The sequence below is a fragment of the Pongo abelii genome, chromosome 19, assembly GCF_028885655.2.
Source record: "Pongo abelii isolate AG06213 chromosome 19, NHGRI_mPonAbe1-v2.0_pri, whole genome shotgun sequence".
Classification (NCBI taxonomy): Eukaryota; Metazoa; Chordata; class Mammalia; order Primates; family Hominidae; genus Pongo; species Pongo abelii.
This window is the reverse complement of record NC_072004.2, coordinates 21,194,990-21,211,447: the sequence shown is the minus strand read 5'-3', so window position 1 is coordinate 21,211,447 and position 16,458 is coordinate 21,194,990. Positions and strand designations below refer to the sequence as shown.

Below are 16,458 nucleotides of genomic sequence, written 5' to 3'. Positions count from 1 at the left end.
AGAGTCTCACTTTGTGGCCCAGGCTGAAGTGCAGTGGCGCAAGCTCGGCTCACTTCAATCTCTGCCTCCCTGGTTCAAGCGAATCTCCTGCCTCAGCCTCCCACGTAGCTGGGATTATAGGCATGCACCACCACGCCCAGCTAATTTTTATATTTTTTTAGTAGAGATGGGTTTTCACCATGTTGGCCAAGCTGGTCTTGAACTCCTGGCCTCATGTGATCTGACCACCTCAGCCTCCCAAAGTGCTAGGATTACAGGCATGAGCCACCACACCTGGCCAAAATAGAATATTCTTTAGTGAGGTCTGCTGGTGACAATTTTTTTTTTTTTTTTTTTTTTTTGAGACTGAGTCTCACTGTTGTCAGCTCGGGCTAGAGTGCAATAGCGTGATCTCAGCTCACTGCAACCTCCACCTCCCAAATTCCGGCAATTCTCCTGCCTCAGCCTCCCAAGCAGCTGAGAGATTACAGGCACCCACCATCACACCCGGCTAAGTTTTGTATTTTTAGTAGAGATGGGGGTTCACTATGTTGGCCAGGCTGGTCTCGAACTCTTGACCTCAGGTCATCCACCCACCTTGGCCTCCCAAAGTGCTGGGATTACAAGCATGAGCCACCACGCCCAGCCAATTTTTTCTGTTTTTGTCTGAAAATCGTATTTTGTGTCATCTTTGAAATATATTTTTGATGGGTATAAAATTGTTGGTTGATAGTTGTTATCATTATTATTATTATTTTGAGACAGGGTCTCACTCTGTTGCCTATGCTGGGGTGCAGTGATGTGATCCCGGTTCACTGCAGACTTGACCTCCCAGGGCTCAGGTGATCTTCCCACCTCAGCCTCCCTAGTAGCTGGGACCACAGATGCATGCCACCATGCCCAACTAATTTTTCTATTTTTTGTAGAGATGAGGCTTCGCCACGTTTCCCAGGCTGGTCTTTAACTCCTGAGCTCTAGCAATCCACCCACCTTGGCCTTACAAAGTGCTGGGCCATGCATGACCAGCCAGCAGTTACTTTTTATAGCATATTGAATATTTAATATGAATCTTCTGGCATCCATTGTAACTGTTAAAAAAAATCAGCTGTTTACTTGGCACTCTTTTTTTGTTTGTTTTTTGAGACGGAGTCTCGCCCTGTCACCCAGGCTGGAGTGCAGTGGCGCGATCTCGGCTCACTGCAAGCTCCGCCTCCCGGGTTCACGACATTGTCCTGCCTCAGCCTCCCGAGTAGCTGGGACTAAAGGCGCCTGCCACCAAGCCCAGCTGATTTTTTTGTATTTTTCGTAGAGTTGGGGTTTCACCGTGTTAGCCAGGATGGTCTGATCTCCTGACCTCGTGATCCGCCGCCTCGGCCTCCCAAAGTGCTGGGATTATAGGCGTGAGCCACCGCGCCCATCCTCATTTTTTCTTTTTTTTTTCTTTTTTTTTTTTTTTAGATGGAGTCTTACTCTGTCATCTAGGCTGGTGTCCAGTGGCGCGATCTCAGCTCAGTGCAACCTCACCTCCTGCCTCAGCCTCCCAAGTAGCTGGGATTACAGGTGCGTACCATCACGTCCGGCTAATTTTTGTATTTTCAGCAGAGACGGGGTTTCACCATGTTGGACAGGCTGGTCTCAATCTCCTGACCTCAAGTGATCCGCCTGCTCTGGCCTCCCAAAGATTACAGGCATGAGCCACCGCACCCGGCCAAGTAGCACTCCTTTGAAGGTAATCTGCTTCCCGTACCCCTAGCAATTTTTAACAATTTTTCTTCATTTTTATTTCCTGAAGTTTTGTTATTAATAATCTGTGTGCAGATTTCTTTGTATTTCTTTTGTTTGCAGTTCATAGTGATTCTTGAATTAGTGTGTTGGTTTCTGTTATCACCACAGGAAAATCGTCAGCCATTAGCTTTTCAAATATTTCCTGGCTAAATTCTCTCTTCTCCCCTTTCAGTACAATTGATTTGATTAAAACTAAAACGAGGGCCGGGTGCAGTGACTCACGCCTGTAATCCCAACACTTTGAGAGGCTGAGGCAGGTGGATCACCTAAGCTCAGGAGTTCAAGACCAGCCTGGCCAATATGGTGAAACCCTGTCTCTACTAAAAATACAAAAATTAGCCAGGCAAGGTGGCACACATCTGTAGTCCTAGCTACTCAGGAGGCTGAGGCGGGAGAATTGCTTGAATCCAGGAGGTGGAGGTTGCAGTGGGCTGAGATCTCACCACTGCAGTCTGGCCGGGGCGACAGAGTGAGATGAGAATCTGTCTCGAAAAAAAGGTTATGAATGTTTGATAAACTATACTTGTTAGAATGTTTGTTGTAGAATACTATTCATTGATTTTTAAACAATGTTAGATTAAACCATTCACTGGATTTGTGATAATTAACTTACTGATTTTACCTCACTGATTGGTTGTAATTAATACAACTGGTACAAAAAGACTGTGACGAGGCCGGGCACGGTGGCTCACGCCTATAATCCCAGCACTTTGGGAGGCTGAGGCAGGCAGATCACCTGAGGTCAGGAGTTCAAGACCAGCCTGACCAAAATGGTGAAACCCCATCTTTACTAAAAATACAAAATTAGCTGGTCGTGGTGGTGCATGCCTGTAATCCCAGCTCTTCAGGAGGCTGTGGCAGGAGATTCACTTGAACCCGGGAGGCGGAGGTTGCGGTGAGCCGAGATCGCGCCATTGCACTCCAACCTGGGCAACAAGAGCGAAATTCCGTCTAAAAAAAAAAAGAAAAAAACACACACAAAACAAAACAAGACTGTGATGATTCCCAAAAATTAGGAGCATAATTAAAGGAACTCCTGATAAAAATTAATTTTATCTTACATGTAAACTAAAATGACTTTATGAAGTTAATTCAGAAATACAATGCAGGGTATTAGTTTGCCACAGCTGCGTATTCAGCCTAATGTAATATTCTTGTTATTTTTAAATTCTTCTTTTAACTTTACTCATATGTGGATCATCAAATTTCAAAAGATTAAATGACAATACTCTTAGCAGCAAGCTTCCCTAAGCATATAAACATTTTAATGGGTGATGATTCAGAAGGTACCCGAAGAATATGTACTGCCAGATATCATTCATCCCCATATACCTGCCCGACAGACATTCCATTTTGGGACACTGGATAAATGGGTGGGTGGAGAGAAAGATAGGAGAAAGTGGTATAAGCAAATGGCTTTGGAGTCTGATTGACAGCGATTGAAATCCTGTCTCTACCTCTTACCAGCCTCATGATCCTACATGTTACCCTGATCCTCAGGGCCACATCTGTAAATTGGGGGTTGCGATGGCAGCCATCTCACGGGGCCTCTTTTCGGGGAAGGGCAGGAATTATGGATTAAGTGAGCTAGTAATTGTAAAGCACTTAATACAAGGAGGGCGCATAATAAATACTTCATAAACAATGATGGCCATTATCATGACTGAGGTGTATGCAGCTGTCGGGGAATACGGCGACTTCAGAATTTCTGGTAGGCGGGGCTCAAAGGCAGCAAATCACACTGGAAGTCGAGGTGAGGCACTGCTTCTGCACTGACTGCTTCGCTGGAGAGAATGAGGAAGGCTTAGAGGAGATTAGAGGAACTTAGAGTCCTCCGCCTCCAACTCTGTGGGATCTGCTCCCGTGCCAGAGACATTCAGGGGATTTCTCGCACTCTCCCCTCCCCTACGTCCCTCCCGCCCCATCCAACTAACCACACAACACATACAAAATAGCCCCTGCGAGGTTCTGCACGCTGGAAGGGAACGAGAGAAGGGCGCTGCGCTTTCTTGCTGATGCCCTGTACTTCGGCCCCTGGTAGACACAGCCACTTGTCCCCTCAGCCTGCAGAGAAATCCCACGTAGATCGCGCCCGGGTCCTTGGCTTCAGCCAATCTCCCTTTGGTGGGGGTGGGATGCACGATCCAAGGTTTTATTGGCTACAGACAGCGAGGTGTGGTCCGCCCAGAACACAGATTGGCTTCCGAGGGCATCTCGGATCCCTGGTGGGGCGCCGCTCAGACTCCCGTTACAGGCCCGGCTGAGTCCAGGAGGAAGCGGCCAGACCGCGTCCATTCGGCGCCAGCTCACTCCGGATGTCCGGAGCCTCTGCCAGCGCTGCTTCCGTCCAGTGCGCCTGGACGCGCTGTCCTTACCTGGAGAGAGGCTTCACCTTGAAATCCAGGCTTCATCCCTAGTTAGCGTGTGACCTTGAGCAGTTGACTTTATTTTTCAGTGCCTAGTTTTCCAGATACCAGGACTGACTCCAAGGACTATTACTCATCTGGAGGGTTTAGCACAGTACCGGCGCATAGTAAATTTCCATGTCAGTTTTGGTTACCTTTCATGCACTTGCAAACATGCCATGCTCTGAAACGAAATAGGCACTTTTTTTTTTTTTTTTTTTTTTTTAAGGAGTCTTCCTCTCGCCCAGGCTGGAGTGCAGTGGCGCGATCTTGGCTCACTGCAACCTCCACCTCCCGTGTTCGAGATTCTCCTGCCTCAGCCTCCTGATTAGCTGGGACTACAGGCGCGCCACGACGCCCCGTTAATTTTTGTATTTTTAGTAGAGACGGGGTTTCGCCATCTTGGCCAGGCTGGTCTAACTCCTGACCTCAGGTGATCTGACTGCCTCGGCCTCTCAAAGTGTTGCGATTACAGGCATGAGCCACTGCATCTGGCCACAAATGAAATAAGCAAATCTTTTAACCTGCTCTAATAACATAGTGAAAAGACCATATTATTATTAGAGCAGGTTAAGGGATTTGCCTATTTCGGGTTCTAGTTATAGTCTTAAACTTGGACATTCTTGTAGAAAGTAAAAAGTTTCCTCTTCAAAGTTCCCCTTCTTGTTAAAGAATACATCATAAGTGTTAGAAGTAATAGTTTCTTTTAAAGACTAACTTTCTTCAAGCCTCCTTGCTTTGTGCTAATAACTCTTTGTTAAACCCTATCCTATGTAACTGTTGGAGATGCTCACAGGCACTTTCCAGTTCACAGCCTATGCCCCTTCCTTATTTGGAAATGTTATTGCTTCCTTAAACCTTTCGGTAAGCAATTTCCTCTCCTTCTTCGTTCTTCCTTGCACTTACCTATTTAGAAAGTTTTAGGCTATTAGCAAATCGGCTATCTGTTTAACAGTGTGAGGTCCTGTTCCAGCCAATGGATGCAGGACACAGCAGTGAGGACGACCCAAATGCATAAGGGATAAATATGTCTGCTTTTCCTTTGTTCAGGTGTGCTCTGGACATTGTTCCATCTGCGACTGAGCACCCTTTCTGCAGAAAGTAAAGATTGCCTTGCTGAGAGATCTTTTGTCTCGGTGCTGACTTTTCTTCATGGCGCTGATTACCTATTTCTAACAATTTTGGTATTTCTAACATTCTGAACAATCTTGGGCTAGTTGTCTCTTCTGGGCCTGTTTCCCCATCCGTCACATGATAAACTTCATTGGTTTAAAAACCCCAGCGAACATTTATTGAGTTACTATTACCTTCCTGCCCTCCCCAACCCCAATCCCAGGGAGCGGTTACAACCTCAGCCACTGAGCGCACTCGCCGGGTGTAAGAAGCACCAAAGACAGGGAGGCTTGATTGATTTTGCTTTGGGAGTAGAGGGAGGGTCAGAAGATTCACAGGAAAATGGCATTTGAGCAAGGATGATTCACTGGAGCTAGCTTTTAAATACTGGCGAGGCTTTTATGTTGCAGTCCCTTACAAAGTTGAGCATTCGCAGGGACTGCAGTCCGAAATAAGCCCGCTTCCCCTTTTCATTCGCTAATGATCCAGGGAGCTGCTGGTTCCGCATGCAGCACGTTGTGCCTTTTCCTAATCAGGGTTCTGCATCGCCTCGAACCCGCAGGCCATGGCGGGGTCTCCTGAGGAAGCAGGGGCTGGGGTGCAGGGTGAAGCTGCTCGTGCCGGCCAGCGCCTGTGAGCAAAACTCAAACGGAGGAGCAGGAGGGATCGAGCTGGAGCGTGGCAGGGTTGGCCCTGCCTTTTAGAAGGGCGCAATTTGAAGGGTGCCCAGGGGCCGGAAGCCGGGGACCTAAGGCCCGCCCCGTTCCAGCTGCTGGGAGGGCTCCCGCCCCAGAGAGTTAGTTTTGCAGAGACTGGGTCTGCAGCGCTCCACCGGGTGCCGGCGACAGACGCCACAAAACAGCTGCAGGAACGGTGGCTCGTTCCAGGCACCCAGGGCCCGGGAAAGAGGCGCGGGCAGCACGCGCGGGTCACGTGGGCGATGCGGGCGTGCGCCCCTGCACCCGCGGGAGGGGATGGGGAAAAGGGGCGGGGCCGGCGCTTGACCTCCCGTGAAGCCTAGCGCGGGGAAGGACCGGAACTCCGGGCGGGTGGCTTGTTGATAATATGGCGGCTGGAGCTGCCTGGGCATCCCGAGGAGGCGGTGGGGCCCACTCCCGGAAGAAGGGTCCCTTTTCGCGCTAGTGCAGCGGCCCCTCTGGACCCGGAAGTCCGGGCCGGTTGCTGAATGAGGGGAGCCGGGCCCTCCCCGCGCCAGTCCCCCCGCACCCTCCGCCCCGACCCGGGCCCCGCCATGTCCTTCTTCCGGCGGAAAGGTAGCTGAGGGGGCGCCGGCGGGGAGTCAGGCCGGGCCTCAGGGGCGGCGGTGGGGCAGGTGGGCCTGCGAGGGCTTTCCCCAAGGCGGCAGCAAGGCCTTCAGCGAGCCTCGACCTCGGCGCAGATGCCCCCTGAGTGCCTTGCTCTGTTCCGGGACTCTTCTGGGAGGGAGAAGGTGGCCTTTTTGCGCGAGGTCAGAGGAGTATTGTGGCGCTGGTTCAGAAGCGATTGCTAAAGCCCATAGAAGTTCCTGCCTGTTTGGTTAAGAACAGTTCTTAGGTGGGGGTTAGTTTTTTTGTGTTTCTTTGGGCACCGTGGATCAAGATCAAGGAAATCTCTTTAGAACCTTATTATGGAAGTCTGAAGTTTCCAAATATTGAGGGTTTTATGTCTGAAAGCAACACGTGAAAAAATTGTTTTCTTCACCCAGTGCTGTCTTCCAATTTCCTCTTTGCGGGGAGGGGTAGTTACTGCTGTTACTAAAATAAAATTACTTATTGCTAAAGTTCCCCAACAGGAAGACCACTACTTTTGATGACTTTGCAAGTTTGCTAACTACTGGAACCCTAACTTAAAAACGAACTACTTACATTTTTGATTTTCAGTTCTATTACCTGCCCAATGTTTACGTAGAAGCAGCTTGATTTTGATTCTGGGTAAGGTTGTTGCACTTCATTAAAAATACGTATCCGAAGTGAGCAAGTGTGGGTCTGTGGACAGCAGTGATTTTTCCTGTCAATTCCTGTTGCTTCAGATAAAATGTGCCAGACAGAGGCGGTGGCTCACGCCTGTAATCCCAGCACTTTGGGAGGCCGAGGCGGGTGGATCACCTGAGGTCAGGAGTTCAAGACCAGCCTGACCAACATGGAGAAACCCCGTGTCTACTAAAAATACAAAATTAGCCAGGGTGGTGGCGCATGCCTGTAATGCCAGCTACTTGGGAGGCTGAAGCAGGAGAATCGCTTGAACCTGGGAGGCGGAGGTTGCGGTGAGCCGAGATCGCACCATTGCACTCCAGCCTGGGCAAAAAGAGCGAAACTCCGTCTCAAAAAAAAAAAAGTACCAGACAGAAATGGTTTTGTTTTCTTTTTTTGTTTTGAGACGGAGTTTCGCTCTTGTTGCCCAGGCTGGAGTGCAATGGTGCGATCTCAATCTCGGCTCACTGCAACCTCTGTCTCCCAGGTTTAATCGATTCTCCTGCCTCAGCCTCCCAAGTAGCTGGGATTACCCATGCCCCACCACGCCCGGCTAATTTTTGTATTTTTAGTAGAAACTGGGCATTACCATGTTAGGCTGGTCTTGTACCCCTGACCTCAAGTGGGCCTCCTACCTCGGCCTCCCAAAGTGCCAGGATTACAGGCGTGAGCCACCGCGGCCAGCCAGAAATGGGTTTTGGAAAAAGTACTAAACAAAATCGAACTTGGATTCATATGACAGTTCTGCTACTAACTGTAACGGGACAGACCAGTTAACCTACTTTTCTGTCTTCTATCAGCTGAGAATTAGATGATTCCCAAAGGCCCGTTGAACTCTGAATGACTTTAAATACTTCTTCTTAAGTGGGTACACGGTTTTGGTAACTGATGCTAGGTGATGAATGCGTGAAAGTGCTTAATGAATGAAACCGGTAAAATAGTAGGAGGAAGCTTTATTGGTAAGGCAAGGGTATACCTAATAGCTCTCTAATTTGTTGGTATTGAAGTGGTTAACTTTTGTTTTTTTAAGGGGGAAAAGCATTCTAAGAATAATGAGGCAAACTGCATATTGCACAAGAGACTGTTGTCTCTATTCAACAAATATCTTTTGAGTGTCCAGAGTCTGCCAGGTGCTGTGCTAGGCCCTCACGATTGAGTAGTGAACCAGGGAATGTCCCTGCACCCATGGAGCTTATTGTCTGCTGGGGCAGACAGATAATAAATAAGCAAACAAATCTTCTCTCTTCTTCCTCTCGCTCCATGTAAGTGTGTGTATAGGTGTATACTTACAAATTGAGTAAAGTGTTATGAAAGATTTAAGAGGAGAAACGCATTTTGGTTAGATGTTAGAGAGAGGACTCAGCAGGTGACCTTGAAACTTAGAGCTGAAGGATCAGTAGGAGGTAACTAGAGAGGCCAGGGAATGTCATGTTCAAAGGTCAGGAGGCAAGAAAGAGCATGGTGCCCTTCAAGAGAGGAAAGAAGGCTACTGTGACTGGGGCATAAATGTAGGCAAGTGTCGGGTGATTGAGAGCTCTACAGGCCATGGTTAGGTTTTATTCCTAATGCCGAGATGCCAAACATGGTGGTTCATATTTGTAATCCCAGTACTTTAGGAGGCTGAGGCAGGAATATAGCTTGAACCCAGGAGTTCAAGACCAGCCTGAGCAACATGAGACCTGTACAAAACATTTAAAAAATTGCTGGGTATGATGGTGCACACCTGTGGTCCCAGCTACTCAGGAGGCTGAGGCAGAAGGATCACTTGAGCCTAGGAGGTGGAGGCTACAATGAGCCATATTTGAGTCACTACACTCCAGCCTGGATGACAAAGTAAGACCCTGTGTCAAACAAAATACAGAGAGAATATTAATTTAAAATTTTGAAAGAGGAGTGATCTGAACTTATCTTAAAAAGATCATTCTAGGGCACGGTGGCTCATGCCTGTAATCAAGGGCTTTGGGAGGCTGAGACAGGAGGATCACCTGAGGCCAGTTCAAGATCAACCTGTACGACCTAGAGAGACTCCATCTCTACAAAAAGAAAAAATAAGTAGCTGGGTGTTGTGAGCTATTCAGGAGGCTGAAGCAGAAAGATCACGTGAGCCCAGGAGTTTGAGGCTGCGGTAAGCTGTGATCCCACCACTGCAACACAGTGAGATCCTGTCTCAAAAAAAAAAAAAAAAAATCATTCTAGGTGCTTTTTGGAGGCTGGATATGGTAAGAGTAGAAGCTGGAGATGGTCCTGTTAGGGATTCGATTCAGACTTTAAATACCACCAATGCGTTGAGTCCCAAATTTACATCACTACGTTGGATCCTTGCCCCTGAATCCAGACTGGTATATCCAACTTTAGGTTCACTTTGTATTTCTACCTGACCAATATAGAGGTGTCCAATCTTTTGGCTTCCCTAGGCCACATTGGAAGAAGAATTGTCTTGAGCCACACATAAAATACGCTAACGCTAACAATAGCAGATGAGCTAAAAAAAAAAAAAAAATCACAAAACTCATAATGTTTTAAGAAAGTTTACGAGTTTGTGTTGGGCACATTCAAAGCTATCCTGGGCCGCGGGTTGGACAAGCTTAATCCAGTAGATACCTTCAACTTACAATATCTAAAATTTTATGCCAGATTTAGTCATTTTAAACCTGCTCATCAGTTTTTCTCAAGAAGTAGTATTTTGGCTTTTTTTTTTTCTTCTTTTTTTTTGAGATGGAGTTTCGCTCTTATTGTTCAAGCTGGAGTGCAGTGGCGGATCTTGGCTCACTGCAGCCTCCACCTCCTGGGTTCAAGTGATTCTCCTGCTTCAGCCTCCTGAGTAGCTGGAATTACAGGCATGCGCCACCATGACCAGCTAATTTTTGGAGACAGGGTTTCACCATGTTGGTCAGGCTGGTTTTGTACTCCTAACCTCAGGTAATCTGCCTGCCTCGGCCTCCCAAAGTGCTGGGATTACAGGCGTGAGCCACCGCTCCTCGCTGCATTTTTGGATTTTTAGTTGCTCAGCCCAAAACTTTGGTACATCTTTGAACCTCTTCTTTCCTCCTACTCTATATCTGATCCATCAGCAAATCTGTTAGGTCTACCTCACACATATCCAGATCCTACCACTTCTCACCATCTGTGACAATTAACACCCTGGTCTAGGCAGTCATCTCTGTTAAGATTGAGTGGTTAAGGACGTCCTCTAAGGAGATGACATTCAAATCTTAGCTTAAATGTCAAGAGGGAGCTGGTTTTATAAAGATTGAGGAGGCAGCAGCATTTTGCCATAGGCTTCCATTTGATTTCCATTCCATTCTTGATACTTATGGTATATATTCAAAACAAATGCACAGAAACAGACCCAGGTATATATGGGAATTTCGGATATAGAGTTCCTAGTTGGGAAAAGATAGACTGATCTGTAAATGATGCTAGTTATCCATCATTTGGCAAAAAATAAATTCCTGCCTCCTCTCATATATATCAGATCAACAGACCTTTTCTGTTAAGGGCCAAATCGTAAATATTTTAGGCTTTCCAGACCATATGGTTTCTGTCATACTCTCCTGTATCCTTGAAGCCATAGACAATATGTAAACAAATGGGCATGGCTGTGCTACGATAAAACTTTACTTACAAAAACTGGTAGTGGGCCAGTTTAGGCATGGCCAGCACTTTGGAAGGCTAAGGCAGACGGATCACTTGGGGTCAGGAGTTTGAGACCAGCCTGGCCAACATGGTGAAACCCCGTCTCTACTAAAAATACAAAAAATAGCTGGGCATGGTGGTGCGTGTCTATAATTCCGGCTACTCTGGAGGCTAAGACACAAGAATCACTTGAACCCAGGAGGCAGCAGTTGCGGTGAGCCAAGATAGCACCACTGCACTCTAGCCAGGGTGACGGAGTCCTAAAGCAAAACAAAACAAAAGGTAGTGGGTTGGATTTGGCCCATGGGCTGTGGTTTGCCAATCCCTGATACAGAAACAAATTCCAGGTAGATAAGAGCCCAGAATGTTAAAAAAAACAAAACTTGAAATCATGTAGAAGAACAGGTAGGGGGAAAAATCCTGATCTCAGGATAGGAAGGGATATTGCTTAAAATAAGACACAGGAAAATATAATCCATGTTGTGTAAATTTGACTATGTTAAAACTTTCGCCGAGCATGGTGGCTCACTCCTGTAATCCCAGCACTTTGGGAGGCCGAGGTGAGCAGATCACGAGGTCAGGAGATTGAGACCATCCTGGCTAACACGGTGAAACCCCGTCTCTACTAAAAATACAAAAAATTAGCCGGGCGTGGTGGCGGGCGCCTGTAGTCCCAGCTACTTGGGAGGCTGAGGCAGGAGAATGGCCTGAACCCGGGAGGCAGAGCTTGCAGTGAGCTGAGATCGCGGCACTGCACTCCAGCCTGGGCGACAGAGCAAGACTCCGTCTCAAAAAAACAAAACAAAACAAAGCAAAAAACCTAAAACTTTCATACAATAAAATATACCTAAGATACTTCTAGAAGAGAAGATTTACATCCAGGACATGTATGGAATTTCTACAAGTAAAAAGTAAAAGACAAGGGACATGAAGAGGCAGTTCACAAAAGAGGAAACCAAAATGACCAATAAACATGAAAAAGAATGTTTTAACCTCAAAGGAAACAAGGAAATGAATTTAAAACATCAAATGCCATTTCAAAACTAGTAAGTTGGCAAAATTGAAAATACCAAGGATGAGAATATGAAGCATGGCTATATGAGTGCATGGAACTGGTACAGTCACTTTCATTAAAAATGCACATAATTTGTTTTTTTATTTTTTTTTTGAGACAGTCTCTGTTGCCCAGGCTGGAATGCAGTGGCATGATCTCGGCTCACCACAACCTCTGCCTCCTGGGTTCAAGCAATTCTCTTGCCCCAGCCTCCTGAGTAGCTGGGATTACAGGCGCTTGCCACCACGCCCAGTTAATTTTTGTATTTTTAGTAGAGACAGGGTTTTGCCATGTTGGCCAGGCTGGTCTCGAACTCCTGACCTCAGGTGAGCTGCTTCCCAAAGTGCTAGGATTAGAGGCGTGAGCCAACGCTCCTGGATGAAAAAAATGCACATAATTTGTTACCTAGCAGTTCCATTTCTAGAGGCTTATCGTAGAGAAATTCTTGCTTATATGCATAGGAAGACGTGTACTAGAATGTTCATCAGTTGAATGTTTAAGTGAAAATTAGGAAATAAAGTAAATATTCATTAACAGGAAAATGAGTAAATAAAGGTATATTTATAAAGGAATTAAGCAGCTAAAATGAATAAACTAGAGCTGCGTGAATGAACTAGAACTGGTTCAATAGTCATGTCAGATTATTGAATGAATACAGGTCAGATATGTATAGAGTGCCATTTGTGTAATTAATTTTTTTATTCTTTATTTTTTTGAGATGGAATCTCACTCTGTTGCCCAGGCTGGAGTGCAGTGGCGTGATCTCGGCTCACTGCAACCTCGACTTCCTGGGTTAAAATGATTCTCCTGCCTCAGCCTCCCGAGTAGTTGGGGTTACAGGCATGCACCACCATGCCCAGCTCATTTTTCTATTTTTAGTGGGCACAGGGTTTCACCATGTTGGCCAGGCTGGTCTTGAACTCCTGACCTCAAGTGTTCCACCCAACTTGGCCTCCCAAAGTGCTAGGATTACAGGCGTGAGCCACTGTGCTCAGCCATTTGTGTAATTTTTAAAGATGTGCAGAATAATGCCATTAAAAAGATATGTATATATATACACATTTGGCAGGGTGTGGTGGCCCACACCTGTAATCCCAGCACTTTGGGAGGCTGAGGCGGGAGGATCACTTGAGCCCAGGTGTGCAAGACTAGCCTGGGCAAGATAGCAAGACCCCATCTCAACAACAGAAAGGATAATTAGGCATAGTGGCATGAGGATCACTTGAGCCCAGGAGTTCGAGTGTTATCAGGCCACTGCACTCTAGCCTGGACAACAAAGCAAGACCCTGTCTCAAAAAAATAAAAATAAAAAGTATTTGTATGTGGTCATAGTCAAAAAACATACATGGAAGGAAAATGTCTTATTTATTTATTTATTTATTTATCTATTTTTTAAGACAGAATCTTGCTCTGTCACCCGGGCTGAGGTACAGTGGTGTAATCTCAGCTCACCGCAATCTCCGCCTCCCGGGTTCAAGCGATTCTCCTGCCTCAGCCTTCTAAGTAGCTGGGACTACAGGTACCCGCCACCACACCCTGCTAATTCTTGTGTTTTCAGTAGAGACAGGGTTTCACCATGTTGGCAAGGCTGGTCTCGAACTCCTGACCTTAAGTGAGCCACCCGCCTTGGCCTCCCAAAGTCCTGGGATTACAGGCGTGAGCCACTGCGCTCAGCCAGAAAATATCTAATTTAGTATAGTATTTATATCTGGGAAAGGAAGGGTCAGGTGGTGATTCATAGGAACTCTAAAGTCAATGTATAATACTTAGGGGGACAGAAGGAAATAAAGCAAAATGCTGATATTTGATTGTTGAGTTGCGTGTATGTTAGAAGTATAACATAGGAGATCTGATTGATAGTAGGAGAATGTTTTTAGGATGGTAAAAGTGGAACCATGGTGGTTTATTTTGGCAGTAGAATCAGTTGGTCATAGTTTGTATGTGGAAGGTAATAAATAGACCATGTTAAGGATGACTTCCGGAATTTTGGTCTGAGTAGTGGGTGGATGACTGTCATTCATGAGGGAAGATGAAGACTGAGGTAGGAACAGGTTTGGGAGAAGATGACATGTTCCCTTTTAGACAAGTGGAATTATGGAAGATGACAGGTAGGTGGTTAGCTATATGAATTTGAGATAAAAGATTTAGGATGGAGATATAAATTTAGGAGTAACAGCGTATCTATGGTATTGTAAGCCTTAAGAATGGGTAGGATCAGCCAGGAAATACAGATGTATATGCAGAAGAGAGGAGTCAAGGAAGCCAAGACAAGTTAATGTTTCAAGTGAGTGATGTAGTCCTTGGGCAGATGCTGCTGAGAGGGCTGCAAACCCCAGTGACCCTACAACATTTTTAAATGTTGTCTTCCTGACAGCAGTGATCAGTACCTGCAACGATCTTATTTATTTTTTTCATGTTAGTCTCCACACACTTGAATGTAGACTTTTTGAAGGCAAAATCATTGCCTTTTCTGAGCTGGGAGCGTGTCTGGCACATACCAAGCACTCAACAGTTGATGTATTGACTTCAACCAGATACTCTGAGGGCGAGTTATTTCCTGCTACTAGCCTTTCACCTTTCAATGTTTAAGAGCACAAATAGAGAGATGGGCACATTTTGGCATTTCTTATTTTGATAACCTTTTCCTGGTAAGATTTTTTAATGTTAAAAAAAAAACAAGAAAAGAGGGTTAAAAATAGTCTTACGTCAGATCCTGTAATAGAATTCACACTTGGCTTAAGCTGCTGGGCACCTTCCTATCTTGGATGTCATATTAGCTTATCTACAGCAGAATTTTTACTGTTTTATGTAATAAGGAAGCAATTATATGATTATTTTACAGACAAATTATTCTTTATCTTTTATTTTTTTAGACGGAGTCTCTCTTTGTCTCCCAGGCTGGAGTACAGTGGCACGATCTCAGCTCACTGCAACCTCCTCCTCCTGGGTTCAAGCAGATCTCTGCCTCAGCCTCCCGAGTAGCTGGGCTTACAGGTGCCTGCCACCACGCCCAACTCATTGTTTTGTATTTTTAGTAGAGATGGGGTTTCACCATGTTGGCCAGGCTGATCTTGAGCTACTTACCTCAGGTGATCCACCCGCCTTGGCATCCCAAAGTGCTGGGATTACAGGCGTGAGCCACCGTGCCTGGCCCAGACAAATTATTATACTTTGAGTGTTAGAGGCTTAGGATGTTTTCTCTTGATGCTATGGGAGGAATAAGTGGTAAGATGTGATACACAACCAAAGACCTTTCTTCAATATGCTTCTAGTAGCTAGTACTATGGATGACACATGGTAATACTATTGGTTAGCATTTGTCCTCAATTTACTGTGCTAGTTACTCTTCTAAGCCCCTTACAGGTATATATTTTTTTCATCAATAACCCTCTAAGGTAGTTTTTATTATTGACCTAATTTTATAAATCAAGAAAATTAAGACCCAGAGAAGTAAGTAATTTGTCCAAGATCACACGGCTTATAAGTGGTAGAGCCAGAATTTGACCCCAGATGTTGTGACTACATTGTCTCTCCATAAGCAGGTTCAACTCTTTTGACTGGATGCTGTTCCAAGGTCACTTCCTTAGAGAAGCCTTTGCTGACATCTGCCCTCCTGTGCCCTTCTCCAAGGCTGTCCATTGTTCTAGAACTTTGAATACTCATCTTAGAATAAAGCTGGTCTAATTTTTACAGTGTTATAGAATGGATCTCTGACTGCAAAAGTTGGTCATAATTATCTTTTTATATTCTAGTGAAAGGCAAAGAACAAGAGAAGACCTCAGATGTCAAGTCCATTAAAGGTAAGTTCTGCCCTTGGCAGTCCACTGCATTAAAAAGTGATGTGCTTTGCATTTGTGAGCTCTTTAATCCTGTTTTCTCTCTTTTGGCATTAATCATTTCTGCCTTATTTTATAATTACTTATGATTTTGATTTATTTCCCTCTTTAACCTGTATAATGCTTTAACACCTAGCATATAATAAGTAGGCTTTTTTTTTTGGAGATGGAGTCTTGCTCTGTCGCCCAGGCTAGAGTGGCACGATCTTGGCTCACTGCAAGCTCTGTCTCCTGGGTTCACACCATTCTCCTGCCTCAGCCTCCCCAGCAGCTGGGACTACAGGTGCACGCTGCCACGCCTGGCTAATTTTTTGTATTTTTTATTAGAGACAGGGTTTCACCATGTTAGCCAGTATGGTCTCGATCTCCTGACCTTGTGATCCGCCTGCCTCGGCCTCCCAAAGTGCTGGGATTACAAGCTTGAGCCACCGCTCCCAGCCACAAGTAGGCTTTTTTACCTTAATTTCATTTTTTTGAGATGGAGTCTTGGTCTTATCCCCAGGCTGGAGTGCAAGGGTGCCATCTCGGCTCACTGCAACATCCACCTCCTGGGTTCAAGCGATTCTCCTGCCTCAGTCTTCCGAGTAGCTGGGATTACAGGTGGCCGCCACCATGCCCGGCTAATTTTTGTATTTTTAGTAGAGACAGGGTTTCACCATGTTGGCCAGGCCAGTCTCGAA

The 16,458-nt window shown here is 45.8% G+C and overlaps 1 protein-coding gene across 3 annotated transcripts in view; it reads left to right on the top strand.

Moving 5' to 3' along the window:
- Positions 1 to 6,086: 6,086 nt before the first annotated feature.
- Positions 6,087 to 16,458, top strand: part of AKAP10 (A-kinase anchoring protein 10) — a 76,765-nt gene continuing 66,393 nt past the window's right edge. The window contains exons 1-2 of one of the 3 annotated variants that reach the window (XM_024241523.3): positions 6,087 to 6,556; positions 15,695 to 15,742. In XM_024241523.3, the coding sequence (XP_024097291.1) occupies positions 6,469 to 6,556; positions 15,695 to 15,742 (136 nt within the window). In that variant the 5' untranslated portion in view covers positions 6,087 to 6,468. Of the gene's footprint in view, positions 6,557 to 15,694; positions 15,743 to 16,458 lie in introns of those variants that run through there. The other 2 variants (XM_054536297.2, XM_024241524.3) reach the window with 2 other exon arrangements.